At 38.9% G+C, this 20268-nt stretch overlaps 1 protein-coding gene across 1 annotated transcript in view; it reads right to left on the reverse strand.

Annotated features, from left to right (window-relative positions):
* Window positions 1-1104: 1104 nt before the first annotated feature.
* SLC16A9 (solute carrier family 16 member 9) overlaps window positions 1105-20268 on the reverse strand; it is a 36066-nt gene continuing 16902 nt past the window's right edge. Inside the window, exons 3-5 of the mRNA XM_027091864.1 lie at window positions 9171-9266; window positions 2736-3653; window positions 1105-2093 (exon numbers count right to left, since the gene is read on the reverse strand). Of these exons, the coding sequence (XP_026947665.1) occupies window positions 1906-2093; window positions 2736-3653; window positions 9171-9266 (1202 nt within the window). The 3' untranslated portion in view covers window positions 1105-1905. The remainder of the gene's footprint in view (window positions 2094-2735; window positions 3654-9170; window positions 9267-20268) is intronic.

Genomic DNA, 20268 nt, shown 5'->3' on the forward strand with positions numbered 1-20268 from the left:
CACAGTGGGAAGAGTGACTCCTATTTAAAGAACCAAACTTGTCCATTTATTAAAAACCCCTCACCTCAATGGGTTTTTGGTTTGTTTCTTTATTTAAGAGAAAAAAAAATGTTTCTCTGCTGTCAATCTTAAAACAGTCATTCTCAACTGAGGTTGTGCTCTCAGAATCACTTAAAGAGTTCATTAAAAATACAGATGCTTAGCCCACAACCTAGAACTACATAATCAAAGTCTCTACTAGTGGTACTCAGGCAACTACATTTTAAAAAGGATCTATAGAAGATTCTGATGCATAGCAAAGTTTTTAAAACATTTCCTTAGAAAAATGTCCACATATTAAATGTTGATTTTCTTCCCAGAACATTTTGCTTAAGAGTGAATAAAGTTGGAGGAGGGTATCAATGTCTTATTGCCTTTTTCCCTTCCCACGTACTGAATAGCACACAGGCTCGGAGCACAACGTGTGCACATCCACACACACATCCAGACACACACAAATTTTTAGTTCTGCCCTTGAATTAAAATTGGCTAGTGATAAAATCTGATAGTAGCAAATAAATGCTTCACTGACAAGACATGCAAGGACTTGCAACTCATCCCCACTGTACCCAAAGCAAATGGATGTTTCCCATTTGCCAGAACGGAATGGTTTAAATACGCATTTCCAATTTGGAAACAGGTAAAATCAGCACTTCTTGGGAAACATCAGCTGAGCGGATGCTGACAAACAAAAGTGAGCGAGGTTCCAGCGGCCAACCGTGAAGAAAGGCTACAGTAACTCTACTCCTCTGTTTGGAGATTGCCTGCAACTCAGCAAACGCCTTAGGAATTGAAAGGATGAATCCTCAGTGGGCACCAAACATGTGGGTGGTTCATCAAGGTAAACAGAGTACAATGAGTCCCCTACACACAAATGAGTTCCATTCTGAGAGTGCATTCGCAGTCCAATTTGTTTGCAAGTTCAACAAAGTTAGCCTACACACCCAACTAACACAATCGGCTCTATAGTACTGTACTGTAATAGGTTTATAATACTTTTTCACACAAACAATACATAAAAAACAAACACAAAAAATAAAGAAAACACTTTTAATCTTACAGTACATTACCTTGAAAAGTACAGTAGTACCAGCTACATCATCACTGCTTTTACGCTTGCTTCTGGACATCCTGGGCTTGAAATAAAGATACTGTACCACTGTACCCTATACAGTACTGCACAGTCAAGTACACAAAAGCACAACCACTTGTAGAGCATGCACGCACGTGACAATCTACGCCAGACACGTGAACTAACTTACGTGATTAGACATGCGAACGCACTTCCTATCTTTGAAAGTTCACAACTTGAAGGTTCATAGGTAGGGGACTTACTGTAATGAAAACTGCTGACGGTAGTTTAAAATATCATTTTTTAAAAATGATCAATTTTGTGCCACCACAATTCTTAACGCTGTTTTAGGAACCCCTTTCATTTCCTGACTGGCTCGAAGTCTTCTATTTACTAGCGCGGCTAGCAGAGAGGAGAGAGTGATTTAGTCCCTGGCAGGCTACACACATATCTCGTCACGCTGCTTGCACCAGTTTTGAAATAGCTAGAGTCTCCTCTGGCTGCCTTGCAATGGAACTAATGGAGTCTGCAGAGAAATCGTATTTCTTTACACAGAGAAAGCCTTCTGAGGCTGGCCAAAATGATCACAATGTCCAGAACGCATCAATAACAGTAAAACGGAATAGTCCCACTTCTTGGAAAAAGGAAAAAAGAGGAAAAAAAATACAGAAGATAGAGGCTATATATACAGTACATAGAGAATAGGATATGCAAAAAAAAAAAAAATTCATTCAGATCACGCACAGTGCAATTTTGCTATGAGAAAACAGTCCTCAGTGCCTTCCAATATTCCTCTAAACATTAGAGGAATTAGAGGCAACTTTGTACAAAAAGGTTGTTGGAGCTGGCTTGGGGAGTTGCTTGTTGCACGTATCCCAGGAAGGCAAGGCTGCCAGCAGCAGAATAAAACCTCCCAGCAGGACGCAGAAGCCACTAAAATAAAATGCAATGTCATAGGTGTGGGTCCAGTCATAAAACCAACCTGAAAAGGAAGAAAAAAGTGAGTTTGATAGACATAGTATGAATAGGAATACTCTAAGTTCATCAATTTATATATAGTTCGTGGGATTGACATATACACACTACTATATATAGAATAGATAACTAATAAAGACCTACTGAATAGCACAGGGAACTCTACTCAGTGCTCTGTAATGATCTATATATGGGAATAGAATCTAAAAAAGAGTGCATATATGTGTATGTATAACTGACTCACTTTGCTGTACAGCAGAAACTAACACATCATTGTAAACCAACTATACTCCAATAAAAAAATTAATTAAAAAAATTTATATACAGTGCAGATTAGGATATATATTACCCAATCTACTCCCTAAGTGGCCTAATGGGAGTTAGAGGAGGAGAATTTCTCAAATAGTTGGACAAGAATAAGCAGGCATTTTGGGTTTCTCCCAGATGAAGAATAAACACAGATTCCTGAGCAAGTGTACTGGCTTTTCCAACTACATCAAAGTGATTTTGAATAAATCACGATCAGGAGACATTCCACGCAGATTTATGTTGTATAAATCTGTGCTATTCTTACACTATGAATTTCTGTATCCAGAGATGTTACAAAGAAGAACAGTACAGTGGATTGACTTTAAGATAAATATCTTACCAACAATTGGTGGTCCAAGGCTATTTCCAAGTCCAGCAAAGAACATCAATATCCCGTAGGCATGGGCTAATTTTTCAATTCCCACAGTCTTCGTGGTCACATAAGGAAAGATGGACCAATTACCAGTAAGAAACCCTAGGATCCCAGAAAGTAGTGCCAACATGACATAGCTTTTGGCAAATGGAATTGCACACAAGGCCAGGCTTATAATTATTAAGGTAGCTACGTAAAGATATAAGGTATTAATCCACTTGAAGTCAGCCAGTATCCCTAAAATGAGTTTACCAACTGCTGTCATAATGCCAATAATGGAAATAAGTGGCATAGGAAACTCTTCTTCTTTCACATTTGAACTTCTTGCTACATCTTCCATAAGTAATGAAGGTGGAAACCCTCCGATGTCAAAAAGAAAGATGGCAATGAAGAGTGCTGAAAATACTTTGTTTTTAAAAAGAGCCACAGTTTCTTCACAGTAGTTTTTATATAACTGCCATTTCCTCTTGGCAAGCTGTTTGCAAAAATATGTCCGTTCTGCAACTTTCTTTTTGTAAGTTTCAGTCTCTTTTGTGTGTGCCATTGTTGTTGGGTTTTTATGAAGCAGGCTCTCTGGTTTCCAGTCACCACTGGCTAAAGTGCTCTTACATGTTTCCTCACCACGGCAGGTCTTTTCAAGAATGTTTATGTTTTCTTCCAGGTTCTTGTCTTTTTCATTGTAAATCGAGTATCTACCTGGTACATTTTCCAGAGCTATTTTTTCAGGCAAAGTGCAATCAGAGGACTGAAGGGGTCTCATCAGACTGCCACAGGCTAATATATTTAAAGCTAAAGCACCTACAATCAGCAGGCATCCATCCAGTCCATAGAACTCAATCAGCAGCCTCTGCAGAGCAGCATATATAAAAAGTCCAATGCTTGAACCTAAAAAGGAAATGGTAACTGTTTAATCTCTTATCATTTGGGGCTCTCAGGACAAGCATTATCAGTATTACGATTTGATTTCTTTTTTTACACTGGCATTCATGTGTGTGCCTTCATATTAAAATCACAGCAAGAATGCTGAAGATAGTAACAACAATAGTGACCATTTATTTTAAGAATTCGCATTTGTATGTCAGACACTGCGTTAAACACATTACATCGCACCATCTTGTTTCATCCTTACAATAACCCTATTGGGTAGGTCCTATTATTATTCCCAGTCTACACTTGAAGTGACCTAGGGCTAGAAAGTTTGAGAAATTTGCCACACATCAGAGAGCTGTAAATGCCATAAGAAGGATTCACACCCAGTCTGACACCAGGAGCCCAACGTCCTTAACAAATACCTACGCAACTCCTTTTTGGGTACTTAAAAAAGTACCAAAAAAGTACGTTTCTGGTTCCATGTTATGTATGCATTCCTTTTGGAAAAGAAAAGTTCTCACGTTTTATTTTTTGATGAAGGATATATTTTAGTTTTAGGATATTTATAGTGGTTTGATAGCTCAAATCCATTGCTAATCACCAGAATGGATGCTTGATATTAATAAACTATGAGAAGAGTAAAGTGGGCAACTTTTTGGGCAACACTGTAAATACTCCATTTTTTAAGCATAGATCACCCTAACCACACTGGAATGGAAAGTTACATTAGCCCAATTAATTTGCAGTGTTCTTATATGGCTCTGATTTCAAGTTTTTGATTGTTTTAAAATTTAAATACCATCGAGAAATGTCACGTGAAAACACAGGAAAGAAATAAGTAGATCTGTAATAAAAAAAAAATAGTCTAAACAGGTTGATCATACTTTTTAAACGGTCTATACCAAATTATATCAAAACCCCAATAGGATGCCAAGCTTACGGTAAAAACCCATCAAAAATTCTTACAAATAACCAAATGGCTTTGTCTTAGAGTTATAAGAAAACTTTTTTTTTTTTTTTTTGGTACCACAGTTGTCCCTTCCTAATATATTTAAAGTTAACTCCTTCATCCCCAAAGAAAAAAGACTTCGCTTGCAAACGTTAATTAATAGCTCACATTAACGTAATGACAGCTAAAATAGTATCTTTTTGTGGCTACCAAGAAAGTGTCTCTTTGCTGACTACTGAGAAGTTATAAAAGTAGATGAATTGAATTCTGCCTCATCTTTTTAAAAGTGGCACATACTTCAAAAGTTGAAAGCATTTCAGAAAACGAACTGAAAGAACTGAAAAGAGGACCTTTCATATAATTCCATACTGCATTAGCATCCATTCATTATTAATTCATATTTTTCTCCAACACCATTTCTTTGTAGAAGTTCTAACAAAGTGCCGTATAATTAGACACTTAAAAATATTCTTGGTATTTGGAAAGTTCTGTATTTTGACCTTAAGTTGAGAAAATAGATCATTCCCCTTTGCTCACCAACTAACTTTATCTGTCAACATCATGAAATATGTCAACATCATGAAATCAATTCAATAGGTTTTATCAAACACCTATGATATGCTAAGTGTACGACAGGGCAGCAAAATAAAATTCCACTTTGGACACTAGTTTCTTTAGCCCACAGCCCATGAGAATGAAGTTATGGCTTAGAACGATGCAGGAGGGAATTCCCTGGTGGGCCAGGGGTTAGGACTCCGCATTCTCACTGAAGAGGGCCCAGGTTCGATCCCTGGTGGGGGAACTAAGATCCCACAAGCCACGATGCTTGGCCAAAAAGAAGAGAAAAAAAAAAGATGCAGGATTCTTTCAGGGCAGTGAAGAGTAATTAGAGCTCTCTTGTGGAACTGTGTAAACTGTAAAACCATAATTTTTAATCTTCAAAAATAAAATCCCAATTTAAAAATCAACACGATAAAGGAAAAAGTGAAATAAAACACTAATTATGCTTCCGTGCATGCCTAAAGTATACATTATCACAAAAAGGGAGAATATGAATTGATGTTCAGGGAACCTGAAACAATAAGAGATACACTCATGCTTTGATTAAGACCAGGGGTCAACAGACTTTTTCTATAAAGGGCTAGAGAGTAAATAATTAAGGCATAGTGAGCCATACAACCTCTGTCACAAATGCTCAACTCAGCCCTTGAAGCGTGAAAGCAGCCAGAGAAGAATCGTGAAGGAACGAATATGGTTGTGTTTCAATAAAGCTTTATTTATGGACACTGAAACTTTAATTTTACCTAATTTCATGTGCCATGAAATATTCTTCTTTCGATTTTTTTTCAACAAAACAAAAATGTAAAAACCATTTTTAGCTCACGAGCTGTCCAAAAACAGGTAATAGACCAGTTTTGGTCCACGGGCATTAGTTTATCAATCCCTGTTCACCAGGGATTAAGATCGTTTCCCCAAAACCTCCATTTCATGCCCATGTTTCTTTCTTTCAACTGGATCACAATATTTCAACTAGGTCTCATTATTTCTTTCTTTCTTTTTTTTTTTTAGATTTTTTTCTTGACATGGACCATTTTTAAAGTCTTTATTGAATTTGTTACAATACTGCTTCTGCTTTATGCTTTGTTTTTTTTGCCCCGAGGCCTGTGGGATCTTAGCTCCCCAACCAGGGATCAAACCCGCACCCCCTGCACTGGAAGGCGAAGTCTTAACCCCTGGACCGCCAGGGAAGTCCCAGGTCACATTATTTCAACTATATTTTGCTTTTGGGTTTTTTTTTCAGTTAAAGAAAAACTCTACTGTGAGTTTTGTTTTTCTTGTCACCACTTTCACTGAAGGTGGATACTACAGTGTGAAGGTTTGTGTCTCTCCAAAATTTGTAAATTGAAATCTTAACCCCCAGTGTGATGGAATTAGGAGGTTTCTCCTTTGAGAGGTGATTAGGTCATAGGGTAGAACCCTCCTGAATGGGATTAGTGCCATTATAAAAGAGAACCTCAGAGAGCTTCCTCTTCCCTTCTGCCACATGAGGACAAAGGGAGAAGGTGGCAGTCTGTAACCCAGAAGAGGGCTCTCAGCAGAATCTAACCACGCTGACCTTGACACCCTGATCTCAGACTTCCAGCCTCCAGAACTGTGAGAAATAAATTTCTATTGTGTATAAGCCACTCAATCTATGCTACTTTACAGCAGTCTGAATAGACAAAGACAGTGGATTCATGCTGCTCCTTAACTTTGCCTCATCTAACTTCCTATGTGCTACAACTAACAACTCGGATTCTGCCAAATCTAGATTGTCCACAGTCAATCCATTTTGGTTCAGTGTGCCACAGCCCAGTCTCTTATGCTCTCCTCTTCAGACTGAGTGAAAGCAAGAGCAGCTCTCTCAGCGTACAATTTCCAACATCTTCATCACAAATAAATTCGGACGTTGAAGGAAACCTAGGTCATAATTATAATGACTAACACTTTTAGAGCCCCTGCCATGTGCCTTACACATATGTTCCTTCAATATTCCCAATGACCCAATGTGATGGTGTATGGTCAGGCCACCCAAGATGGCTGTTCTCTTGCTCTCTGTACATCCCCTGCCTGACCAGTGCCTGCTTTACCTACACCTACTCGCATGACTGACCTTCCTATATACTGGCCCCAGGCCCCACCTAGTGATTGCTTTTATCCAAGGGGTGGGGAGGTGTGTGCCTCTCTGCTAGTTTCCTGGTAACCAATGAGCCAACCTGATGTCAATTCCCCTATAACTGGCAATCTCCCCTCCCCACCCCGGGAGCGAAAACCCGCATCCATGTCTTGCCCACCCTCTACCACACACCTGGGGCATCACTCCAGGATCTTGCTTTGGATTTGTAAGCTCCCCCCTTCCATTAAACCACTGATGTCTCTGTCGCTGACTCCAGGCTCTTTCTTCTGTCTTGAAGCTGGGCAAGCACAGACCTTACAGGGTGCAGCCCAACAGATGGGTGCTATTATTAACCCCGTTTTACAGTTCAGAAAACTGAGGCTTAACAGTTAATTTCACAGAACAGGTAACTTGTCCATCACCAGACAGCTACTGAGTGACACAGAATTCAAAACCAAGCAGACTGGCTCCAGGGTCTGGGCTTGTCACTACGTTATAGTGCCTCTACAAAAAATACAGTATAGGTAAGACCTATTATCCATTAAGCTGCTGGCCCTGCTCTCACACTCCCTCCCACACTTGTGAGAGATGCTGTCAGGTTCTTTTTTTTTTTTTTTTAATTATTATTTTTTTTACATCTTTATTGGAGTATAATTGCTTTACAATAGTGTGTTAGTTTCTGCTTTATAATGAAGTGATTGAGTTATACATATGCATCTGTTCCCATATCTCTTCCCTCTTGCATCTCCACCCTCCCACCCTCCCTATCCCACCCCTCCAGGTGGTCACAAAGCACCGAGCTCACCTCCCTGTGCTATGCGGCTGTCAGGTTCTTTAAACTGCCTTCCAACTGCTCTGGCTTCTCCATCTTTTGTTTTTTCTCTTTCTTCTCCCAGTTCTGCCTTAGCCATGCCCTCAGACTCCGGTCCTGTTTCCTCCTAGGGCATGATTCACATTTCTTTCCTGGCAATGCTTCCTTAAACCACCTTGGGGAAATATCCAGCTCAATTTAATTTGATGTGGAAGCACTCTGTTGCCACTGCATTGGCCTCAGGAACAAAACATTAGTTTGGATCCCGCTGCCAGATACACTACTGAAGTACTTCAGCTTATCTGAACGTCTGACCTCCCAGGAATATCTACCCATGAACAAGTAGCAATGTAAACTTAAATACAAGTTTTAGTAAGCTTGGCAGCCTTATCTCCTAAGCAAACTCCTAAAGCATTGGCCACAGAAATTTTGATAAGTTCTCTAAATAGCTTAGAAAAAAATCCATCTGAAAAGTAAAACACCACTTTACAATATCAGAGCAAGTCCAGAAGGCTTTTACACTTACACACACACACACACACACACACACACACACACAGCCGCTCCCCGCCCCACCCCGTCATTAAAAGAATAACCAGTGTAAACAGTCTGTTGTTTGGATATGCAAATAGAGCAACGAGACGTATTCACAAACCAGTACTTTGGAAAAAACCCTACGTTCCACAATAAATGGAGCTGGAGAGGTGTCACAGCATTGTTCTTCCTGACAATGGCCTGAAGGGACCCATTTTCCTTCCATTTCTCCTCTCTCTCCCAGGGATCAGGTGCTTTACTTAAGTGCTCTCTGCTTCTTTTAGCAAGGCTCTCACCAGCATGTGACTCTCAATTTACTGGACCCATAAGTTTTCTTTTCCTATATTATACTGGACATCTCATGCCCCAGCTTTTTCATACATGTATCTTTAGGGTTTTTTGAAAGCTACACCCATATTTACAGGGGAAAATAAAATTTCCTTCTAGGACTAGAGTAAAATAAATTGTGCTACGTGAATGGCAGCGGCGGCATGGTTGGTTAAACATATCTGTGCTTTGTAACTCCTAACTTTGATTAGAAGGCTAAAGAGTAGCAATGCTGTACTTATATTGAAAATGTACCTGTTGAGATCAGGCCAAGTGCAAGGCCTCGGCGGCTGTCGAAATACTGGCATGTAATGGTCACTGTTGCAGTGTATAATAAACCACATCCGAGACCTAAACACAAGAAGACATTGCACAAATTAAGCCAGACAGTATTACTTCAATGCAAGAAAAAAAAGAGGTGTAATTAAATAACTCTAATAGGACATTCTGTTACTAACTGGCTAAAACTCTTCAAAGTATGGGTTCCTAGATCCCTCTGATGTTAGTTGTGCAGTTCCAGTGAACACATTGGGCAGCCTTGGTGTTCACTCCACACCCACCCTGAGGTCAGGGCCCAGTCAAAAAAATAATCCAATTTCTAAAGCATGAATGAATAATGTAAATTTAAATTAAGACATTATGGAGAGATAGAGAAAATGGTTAAATCACACACCAAATAGCAAAATTTAATCAAACTTGCCCATTAAAATATCTCTGTCTCTCTTCCACACCTTTACCCTTGGTTCAGTGTTCTTCCTCCTCTAGGTCCTCTAAACAATTTTATAAAATCCCCTTCACATGCCAAGGTATTTTGCTGGACTTCATAGCCTGGTACACCCCAGTCTGCAAAACAAAGGCCCTCTGGCGCTCTCAGATCATCCCATCATCGCAAAATGTATATTTATAAGGTTTTATCTTTTAGAGATGCAAACTACCTCATTTAGGAGTAAAACATCATGTCTTTAGTTTACAATATCTTTGAAAAAAAAAAAGAGGAAGAAAATGCAATAAAATATTAGCAACGGTTACATTTAAGTGGTGACCATATGGTTGCTTGCTATACTATTCTCCACTTTTCTGTAAATTTGAAATTCTTTTACAGTTAGAAAGAAAAACCCTTACTACTCACTATCCCTTTCTTGAGACCACAGGGCAATATTTAAGGCTGTTTGTTGGCTTAATCTTTTTCTCCCTATTAAGTATCTAATAACCCCAGTTTTGTTTTTCATAAAAATTTCCTCTGGCTTCTAACTCATAACATTTGCCTTTCTTCTGCATCATCGTCTGTTCTTGGGGAATCACCCTATAAACAACACAAAAGCCGTAGTCTAAAAACTAATTTTAACTATGACTCATTAGGTGAGTTATTAAGGTCATTTTCATTACTTTCAAATTGCGACCTGGACCATGATTAGAAAGAATACATGGGTTTAACAAATACAACGCATAAACATTTTAGGAAATTAGCATTTAACTCAGGACCCAGATGACCATCTGTGACTGCATTAAAAAGTATTCTTGGTCCAAAATAAAACCAGTATTCTTGGCTTCCCTGGTGGCGCAATGGTTGAGAGTGGTTGAGAGTCCGCCTGCCGATTCAGGGGACGCGGGTTCGTGCCCCGGTCCGGGAGGATCCCACATGCCGCGGAGCGGCTGGGCCCGTGAGCCATGGCCGCTGAGCCTGTGCATCCAGAGCCTGTGCTCCGCAACAGGAGAGGCCCGCGTACCGCAAAAAAAAAAAAAAAAAAAAAAAAGTATTCTTGAAGAAATGAGATAGATGAAAATAATTATACTTTAAATAAACCTTTTAAAATATAGCACACTTTTGTATGATTTAAGGGAAGAGATACTATCTCATTAAAACATGAGTTGGATTGATTTATACATATCATTATTACATATAATATACTTCGATGAAATAAGACCTGTTCCTGAACAATCAATTTTGTGAAGCCAAAAAATGTCACCCTTAACTAAAACTATATTTCGGAAAGCCTTTGGAGAGGGAATGAATTTACTTTTGTGTGATTTGGTTGTCAGGGCTCTGTCAAATGGTAGGCATTAGGGACAAGAAAAAAAAAAAAGGCATTTCTGATTAATAAATGCCAATGCTAGAAAAGTTAAAACAGTAACTTTTAAACATTTTACCTTAGACTAAAAAGAAAGAAATTTTAAAAAACTATTTCAAGGCCATGGGTTTCAGATAAGATCATCTCATTTTTTTTTAAGTAGCAGAAATTTGAAATGCTTTTTCTCTAAACTTTTCAAAAAGCAGAAGGTGACATGATGCTTTCCCACATCTGTATTAGGATGACCTTAAACCACCAGTTATTAAAAAGATGGTCCTCAAGGTCTTTCAATGGAGTCCATGAAGTCAAAACTATTTTCACGATACTGACATGTTTCCTGCTTTTTTCACTGTCTCCATTTATGCTATTGGTGCAAAAGACATGGTGAGAAAAACTTCAAGAGCCTTAGTACAAATCAAGATATTGGTATCCAACTTCATACCTTATATGTTTCATCACCACTCACTCACTCACAGTAAAAGCAAACAAATTTTTTAAAAATGCTTCATCTGAATTACAGTTGTTGCCGAGAAAAAGCACGTATGCAATTGTTTTAGTAGCCAGCTAAAGTAGCCACTTTTTCCATGTAACCCTGTATGTATTTGAAAGAATGTCTGACAGACACAAACTATGGTTACTCAGACTTGAGTATTTGGCAGACATTTTCTTGAAAACAAACAAGGAAAATAACTGACAATAACTGTTACCAATGATAAAATTTGAGCTTTCCAGCAAAAATTAGAATTTTTGGAAACTTTTATCCAACACCATGATTTGACAGATTCCCAACACATAAAGATTTTCTGATAAGCCTATTGGTGATACTAACAAAAGTGATTTTTTAGCTGTTGTTTAATAAAATGTGTCAACATTTTAAAGTTCTTGCATAACTCAGAGAACCAATATTTTTCACATAACCAATTCATGATGTTACAAAATCAGACTTGAATGCTGACCTATTCAAAGTACAGAATAAACAAACTGATTTAATATTACAGAGCACAGAAAGTATATTCATGTGGTTTCAAGTTCCATATTGCAATTAACCCTTGGAAAATTATCATACATCAAGTTTTGGGATAGTATCAAAGAAGAGTTTCTACAGTTACCTGAAAAGACTATTGAAAACCCCTCCCTTTTCCTTTGTGTGAGACCAGATTTCCTTCATAAACTTCAACCAAAAAAGCACATTGCAATAAACTGAGTACGGAGAAGACATGAGAATCCAGATGTCTTCCATGAAGCCAGGCATTAAGGAGATTTGCCAAAATGTAAAACAAGGCCATCCTTCTCACTAAACTTTTTCTTTTGGAAAATAGAATTGTTTTTCATAATAAGTATGTTGTTTATGCTAACATGTACTGAGTTTGTTATTATTATCTTTAAATGAATTACTAAACAAATATTTTTAAATTTCTCACCTTTTAATACAGTAAATTTTAACAGAATAAATATAAATAAGTAATTCCACATAATTAAAAGTTCCTTGGGGTCCTAAATAAAAAGAGTGTAAAGGGTTCCAGGAATATAAAGTTTGGAAACCACGGCCTTAAAGCCTCCTTTGGTCTCCAATCATTTTAAATAATTAATTAATTAATTTGGCCGCACCACGCGGCTTGTGGGATCTTAGTGCCCTGACCAGGGATTGAACCTGGGCCATGGCCATGAAAGCACTGAGTCCTAACCCCTGGACCGCCAGGGACTTCCCTGGTCTCCAATCTTTTTTTTTTTTTTTTTTTTTTTAATTTATTTTATTTATTTATTTTTGGCTGCGTTGGGTCTTTGTTGCTGCGCGCGAGCTTTTCTCTAGCTGCGGCGAGCAGGGGCTACTCTTCGTTGCGGTGCACAGGCTTCTCATTGCGGTGGCTTCTCTTGTTGCGGAGCACGGGCTCTAGGCGCGCAGTCTTCAGTAGTTGTGGCTCGCGAGCTCAGTAGCTGTGGTGCAGGGGTTTAGTTGCTCCATGGCATGTGGGATCTTCCTGACCAGGGCTCGAACCTGTGTCCCCTACATAGGCAGGCGGATTCTTAACCACTGCGCCACCAGGGAAGCCCCTCCAATCATTTTTGATCAGACTCCTATCAGTGAAAAAATTTTGAGAATCGATCTCCAGTATAAGCATAATCATTTTTAAAATGAAATACCTAAACTAACGATTCAAAGCATAATCATTAGCAAAATATAATTGTTTTCCTTTACTTACATAGGTAAAACGAAACATATTTACCTGTTCTAGCATTTCCTTTCCATACCTTATGTTTCATTCCACATACTCTGGGTGAGACCACAACCTCAGAGGCCTCTTTTCCCTGATCTCCTCCCATCAAACCATACATCACGCTCTTTATCACTCCCACTGCCTCAATCATCAACCTCCCACCGTGTGAACCACCACTGCCTCAGTTTACCTCCTCCAGATCTTTTCTGTTCTGAACAACGGCCTCCTAATCGCCATCTCAGCCTCCAGTATTTTTCCCACCTATCTACTGTCTCACCCACTGTTATACAGTTCTCATCACATTACTCTCCTGCAATAACGTCCAAATAAACCCTCCATCATCAGGTCTCTGTTGCAAACCAAGCTTTGACATATTTGCAAGTCCCCTCGTGATGTGTGCATTCCTTAAACAAATATCTCTGAAAAGACCCCTATTATCCACTGTATCTCATGCCTCTGAGCATTTGAGCTCCTGCAACGTCCTTCTCCTACCACCCTCACTCCTTTTCCAACCCATGCCCACCTGATCACATCCCACCGGCCCTTCAAGACTCAGCTCAAGCACCAATTCCTGCATGAAGTCTTCTTCTGCAGCCCCTCTCCCACAGATACATACTATACCCACACTGAATGCTGCTTTCATTTTACAATTGCACTTATTTTACTGTGTTACAAGTTACATATGTACAAGTCTCCTCCCCCAACTAGACAATGAGCTACCTGAGCGCAGGCTGTGTCTTATTCATCTGAGTATCCTGTTTCCAGGTCTGAGCCTGGCACAGAGTGTTAAAGTTATTCTACTACTTTTTCCCATAAACCTCATTTGAATTCCCCAATGTTAAGTCACATTGGCTAATTTCAACCATTTCTATCTATTCTTACTCTGGCTGCCACTCTCTCTTGCATTTCTCTCTTCCTCTCTGTGTCTCATTTTCTCTATTCATATAACAAACACACACACACGGTATGTATGTATGCTTGTGAATATATATTTTAAAAAATATGTCTTTACATCTGCTTTACAATTAAATGATGCTGATTTTTTTCACTTAGGCCAGAAAATAAATCTTAGCTGTAAAAATATTTAAGATTATTTTACTTTCACAATAATTCATGTAACAGGATGGCATCATTAGAATACAGAATTAGAATTATATGGTTTGAAAAAAAAAGAAACAACTAATTTACAACTTGTATGTATTACAGGATGATGGTTTGGGCAAATCACACTTAACAGCCTCATTTCCTCATTTTTCTTAATCTCTATCTGTAACTAAAGAACACCCAGATCAATTAAACTGATAAGAGAGATATAAGAAGAAAATATAACTGAAGTAAAACACTCTAATATGATAAAATGCATGTAATTCAGAAATATAAAGCAAGCATCTCTAAGGAAACAGCATATGAATAAAATCACACAAAACGGACAAGCAGTAAACATTGGAAATTGTGTACATATTTTGAAAATTGTCTATGAATTGTTTTTAAATATTCTTTCATTATATAAATATTTTTGTGTATATAACTAAACAGACATCTATCAAGCCCCTACTTTTATATATGAACATTTCCCCCTGCAGTATTATCTCTATGAAAAGGGAATATTTTACTAATAGTGCATTCTAATATGGCAATCTTAAAAAGTGATGAGGGTAAACTTACAGAATCCAGACTCTATGTGTAAAACAGGGGTTAGGTGTAGCACCTAGGACTTTCTTGCTTTGGCCCCTGGAAGTCTCATATCCTGGAAAACCCCTTCGTCCTGGGCAAACCAGAACAGCTGGTCACTGGGTGTGCCTCTTGGGCCTGCCTCTTGGTCACCTGGGAGAATTTCCCTTTTCTATGGTCTGAAACAAGTATTTGATCACCTCTTAGAATAGCTGAGCCAGTAGGATTTATCATCTTGACCAAAGGTTAAGGTAGGCAATAGCCTATAATATTCCAGAAGTATCTACTTCTAGAAATAAAATTGTGAGAATGGAAATTTGGATGCTGAAAAAGATAAGTTTAGAGCATCCAAATGCAATTACTGTTTATGTTTCTAGCCTAAAACATCTGCATGGAAAAAGTTTAAAAGTTTAAGTAGGGGCTTCGCTGGTGGCGCAGTGATTAAGAATCCACCTGCCAGTGCAGGGGACACGGGTTCAATCCCTGGTCCGGGAAGATCCCACATGCCGTGGAGCAACTAAGCCCATGTTCCACAGCAAGAGAAACCACCACAATGAGAAGCCCACGCACTACAACGAAGAGTAGCCCGCACACCACAATGAAGAGTAGCCCCAGCTCGCCACAACTAGAGAAAGCCCATGTGCAGCAACGAAGACCCAACGCAGCCAAAAATAAATAAAATTAATTAAAAAAGAAAAAGTTTAAGCAACTGGCTAGTTTTTTGATTGACATGGCTTTACAAAAGCATATAGCTTTGACACTGGCTTGATTAAAGCACAAACTTTATGTGCTCAGCATGAGTACCTTGAACCTGACACTGGATGGTCAAGAGCACAGGCTTGGGATCAGGCAGGCGTGGATTCAAGTCCCAACTCTATCACTTATTGGCTGTGTGACTTTCAGTTTCCTTATCTTTAAAACAATCTCATAAGATAGTTGTAAAGATTAAGAGACAGAAAAAATGTAAAAGATTTCAGTATCTCTACTTGGAATATAACGAAGTACCAAAAATAGTCCTTATGCTGAAATATTTTTTCACTTTTCCACCTGAGTATTATGGTATTATATAGCTCTAGCCTCAGACTAATTAGAAAATCATAGTTCCTTTTTATAACTGAACACCCATGAGAGAAAAAAGGCGATCTTTAATGGCACAAGAAAAAACAAGGGCTTATAAAACTAACTGCTAAAGTGAATATCAGAAAACAACCTTTATCTAATTTGCCATCACTAGAGAAGGAGAATCAGATTGTCTATGAAAGTGGGTTATGCCCTCCTCAAGCTCAATGGATATGCAGATACTAACAAGAAAATGAAGGGAGAGAAAATTGAATTTTTCCAAAATCAAGAAGAGATTATTAAGAAAACAGTAATCAGGTAGCTAAGGAACAATATAATCTGAAGAAAAGAGAAAGCAAGAAATTGATTTTGAGTTGTGCTTTTCAGAAAAGCAATGGGAAATGATTGGGAAGAAGCTTGAGCAAATCATTAAGGGCATATTTCCTGCGGCCCCTCTTCCCATTCCTCCCAGTCTCCCACCACATTTTCTTTTTCCCGATTTTACTAAAGTTATTGAGAACACAGGAGCCTGAATTACCAGGTTTGGCAGTAGGACATACAGTCACTTGAAAACCAGCAAGCTACCATTTTATTCTAGCTACAAAACCCAAACAAGATAACATCATATTTTCAAGACAGTATTTTTTAAAAAATGGTAAAACAGAATTATGCCAACTAATACACTTCACTATTCTTTTTGATGTTTTCTATTATAAACATACCATATAACTTTAATTTTCTTTCTCTATATTATTTAATCTGTTATACAAATAGTCCTGATTCAATAGTGCTTCTTCAGTTACAAAAAGCTGCTGCTGTGCTCTTGAACTAAGAGATCAGAAAGGAATTTAAGGGGAAGGGAACAAACATTCATTAAACACCCGTGTGCCTCTCTACATACATTATCTCACGAATAGTCACAATATCTCTGTGAAGTCGCGTTAGTCTCATTTCACAAGAAATACAAACGGAAGCTCAGAGAGGTTGGATAATTTCCCAAGGTCACAAAACTGATAACGATGGTGATGCTGGTGAATATTTATGGCTTTAACTCATCCATCCACAAAACCCTAGAAGGTAGTTACTATTATTATGTTCACTTTAAAAAATGAGAAAAGAGTATGTAAATAACATGTCTACAGTCCACAGCTGGCAAGTGAGTAAGATAAGATTAACCCACACGGCCCAACCCCAGAGTTGGACTGTCAGTGCTTGCTCCTGCCTGTGCCAGATTATCTTAAGAGACCATCTAGTTCATTCCAGACAGAGGAGAATGCTTAGAATACTGCACAGAATGCATGCTCAATATATGTTATCATTAGACTGAATCTTTCTTGTTTTTTCTAAGGAATTCATAATACAGAAGGGAGGAGTTTAGACGGTGTAATAATTTCCTGTCACTTCCTTTTCAACTGGATACTCTACTTCCAATGGCGACAGAATGGAAGTGTCATTGTTCATTAAATTCCCATTTAATTACCCTACAAATATTCCACGAGCCCTATATTCTGAGCCTACTGACAAAATAAAACCACAAAGAAGTCAACCATGATAATAAGTGTTAATAATCTCCTAGCAAGAAGTAGCTTACAGGGGCCCAATAATTACTACAGTGCGTGACTTTTTAAGTATTGAAATTAAAATTTTAACTTTTAAAAAATTCTTTAAAATTACTGGAACCTGTAAAATTATTATTGAAATTAAAATTAAATTGATTTTTTACTATGGAAATCCAACTCAACTCTTTCATTTACCTTATTTTTATTTTGCTTGACTTCACTTAGTCCTTACAAGAGCTATGTGAGGTAGGTTTCTGAGTCCGCCTTCACAGAAGAGGCGACAGTCATTCTTGGAGACCGAGGGGTTTGCTCAAGCTCACAGGACCTATGTCTCCTGACCCGAAGCCCAGGGCTCTCTCCATGAGCTGACAGCTTCCTCCTAGCCACAGGGATTCAGAACCTGTTGCCAAATCAGAGTCATATACAATCTTCAGACGTGAGCCTGTTTTCTGACCCAGATCCATTAAGTGAAGGAAAGGCCAGGATTCCAGAAGGAAGGACGTTGCAAAAACCACTATGGCAAATATACAGACAATAATATCCTGAATCTTGCCCCAAAGAGAACTACGGTCACTTATTTAGGTATCATACGCAAGGGAGAGTGGGATGCCTTTTGAGCACTGTAGGACACAGGAAATGAACTGGCACTGTTAACTAGGGGCCTGAGGCACTTACATGGCCTACCCTTAGAGGGGGGTCACAGGAGGGCCAGGTAGTATACGGGATCATGGCCCAGGTCTGGCTCACAGTGGGTCCACTGAGTCCATGGGCCCATCCTAGTCATTTCCCCAGTTCCTGATAATTAATTGGAGCACATGTACATAGTAGTTGGTATAACCTTCTATCTACATTGTTTCTGGCCAGTGAAGTAAAAGTTACCATAGTGGGGAAAGCCAAGTGGAAGCCCTGTACGCCCCCCACCGCCAGCAGCAGCTAGTAAAGTAAGTCAAGACCAATATCAAATCCTATCTCATTAACAGAAGATCATGGGTTCATGGGGAGAAGGGACAGGGTTAGCTATTGAAAGGTTCCAACACCATAAGCCAAATCAAAATCAGTTTCACAAGCTGGCAAAGCTCTCTCCATTGCTATAGAAATTCTGAAATTTACTTATGGGAGTTACCTAATTTTGTCTTTTTCTTTCTCTATACCCTTAGATATGCTTCCAACACAATCAAATGTACATAAAATCTTAAACAATGTACATTAATTTTTTTTCTTTTTAAAAATTCATTTTTGGGCTTCCCTGGTGGCGCAGTGGTTGAGAGTCCGCCTGCCGATGCAGGGGACACGGGTTCGTGCCCCGGTCCGGGAAGATCCCACATGTCGCGGAACGGCTGGGCCCGTGAGCCATGGCCGCTGGGCCTGCATGTCCGGAGCCCGTGCTCCGCAACGGGAGAGGCCACAACAGTGAGAGGCTCATGTACCGCAAAAAAAAAAATTCATTTTTATCTATGGGGAATACAAATACTATGGTATCACTCACTTTGGGTCAATTTTTAAGTCAGTGACAACTCTGGATATGTACTCACAAAGGCTATACCTTAACCTTGAAACCATGTGAGGGAGTAAAACCCCATGAAATTTCAAATGCTTAGTCCAAATTTTGGGGGAAATGCCCAAATCATGTCAAGGGCATAATGATTCAACTTTCTATGTAAAAAGGGGTTTGACCTAAAAGGAATAATTTGATGCTCATACACAAGCACAGATATCTACATTTTTATTTTCATGATTTTAGACAAGAATGCAAGATGACTATTCAATGAATACCTTCCAATTCTACACCAGAGATTAACATATTTGCATGTATAGGTTTAAACTGTATTAAGCACTACAGGGAATAAGTAATATAAAATACCAAACATATAACCTGTTCTCAAAGAACTAACAAGTGACCTGCTTATTTAGATTATGATCTGAGTAGAATTTGGGTATGTAGTTAAATTGAAAATAAACTTCAAGAGTTCTAAAAGCACTACAAAGAATTACAAATACGTAAAACAGGTCAGGATCTGGTGTCAGACTGAATGGATTCAACCCCAAATCTCCTACCTATGTGGCTTTAGTTAGTAATTTCACTTTGCTTGAGCTTCACTTTCCCTCTCTGTAAAATGGGCTCACATGAAGACTGGATGAGATGATATAAAGCAGAGCCTAGCACACACTACCTACTGGAATATTAGTGGCTATAATTTCTATTATTTATTATTGGGGAAATATCCCCATGTGAAAAAAACGAATATTAGTAGTCAAAAAAATTAAATTCTTTCAGGCTTGACTCAAACCAACCATCTTGCTGGAATGTGTCTCTGAAGTTTTTAAACACCAAAATCCTGAGCCGCAGCGTCTGTGTCCCTGCCTGGGTTGTGTCCGGCTCAGCTGTGCTTTTCCCTTCGCTGCCACATGTAGCAATGAGATCTGCTCTGTTCCAGTCTTTTCCTTTGCAGCTTCTCCTCCTGTTAATTAGCTGTGTCAGCGCTGGCAGGCAGCTCTTCCTCCACCCTAATATGCTGTGTTCTAAGAATTTTGCATCATTTCTGAACAAATGTCATATAGATGGTACTACGGAGCTCACGTCTAGAAAACTGGCTCTTAACATACGTTTATCAAATGTGTTGTGACTTTTCTGACACTAAAGCAAAAAAAACATGTTGATCAGGAATAATTCATTCTTTTATTTATTTATTTATTTTTGCGGTACGCGGGCCTCTCACTGTTGTGGCCTCTGCCGTTGCGGAGCACAGGCTCCGGACGCGCAGGCTCAGCGGCCATGGCT

Source organism: Aethalodelphis obliquidens, unplaced genomic scaffold, assembly GCF_003676395.1.
Source record: "Aethalodelphis obliquidens isolate GAN/ISIS:26980383/991018 unplaced genomic scaffold, ASM367639v1 scaffold73, whole genome shotgun sequence".
Classification (NCBI taxonomy): domain Eukaryota; kingdom Metazoa; phylum Chordata; class Mammalia; order Artiodactyla; family Delphinidae; genus Aethalodelphis; species Aethalodelphis obliquidens.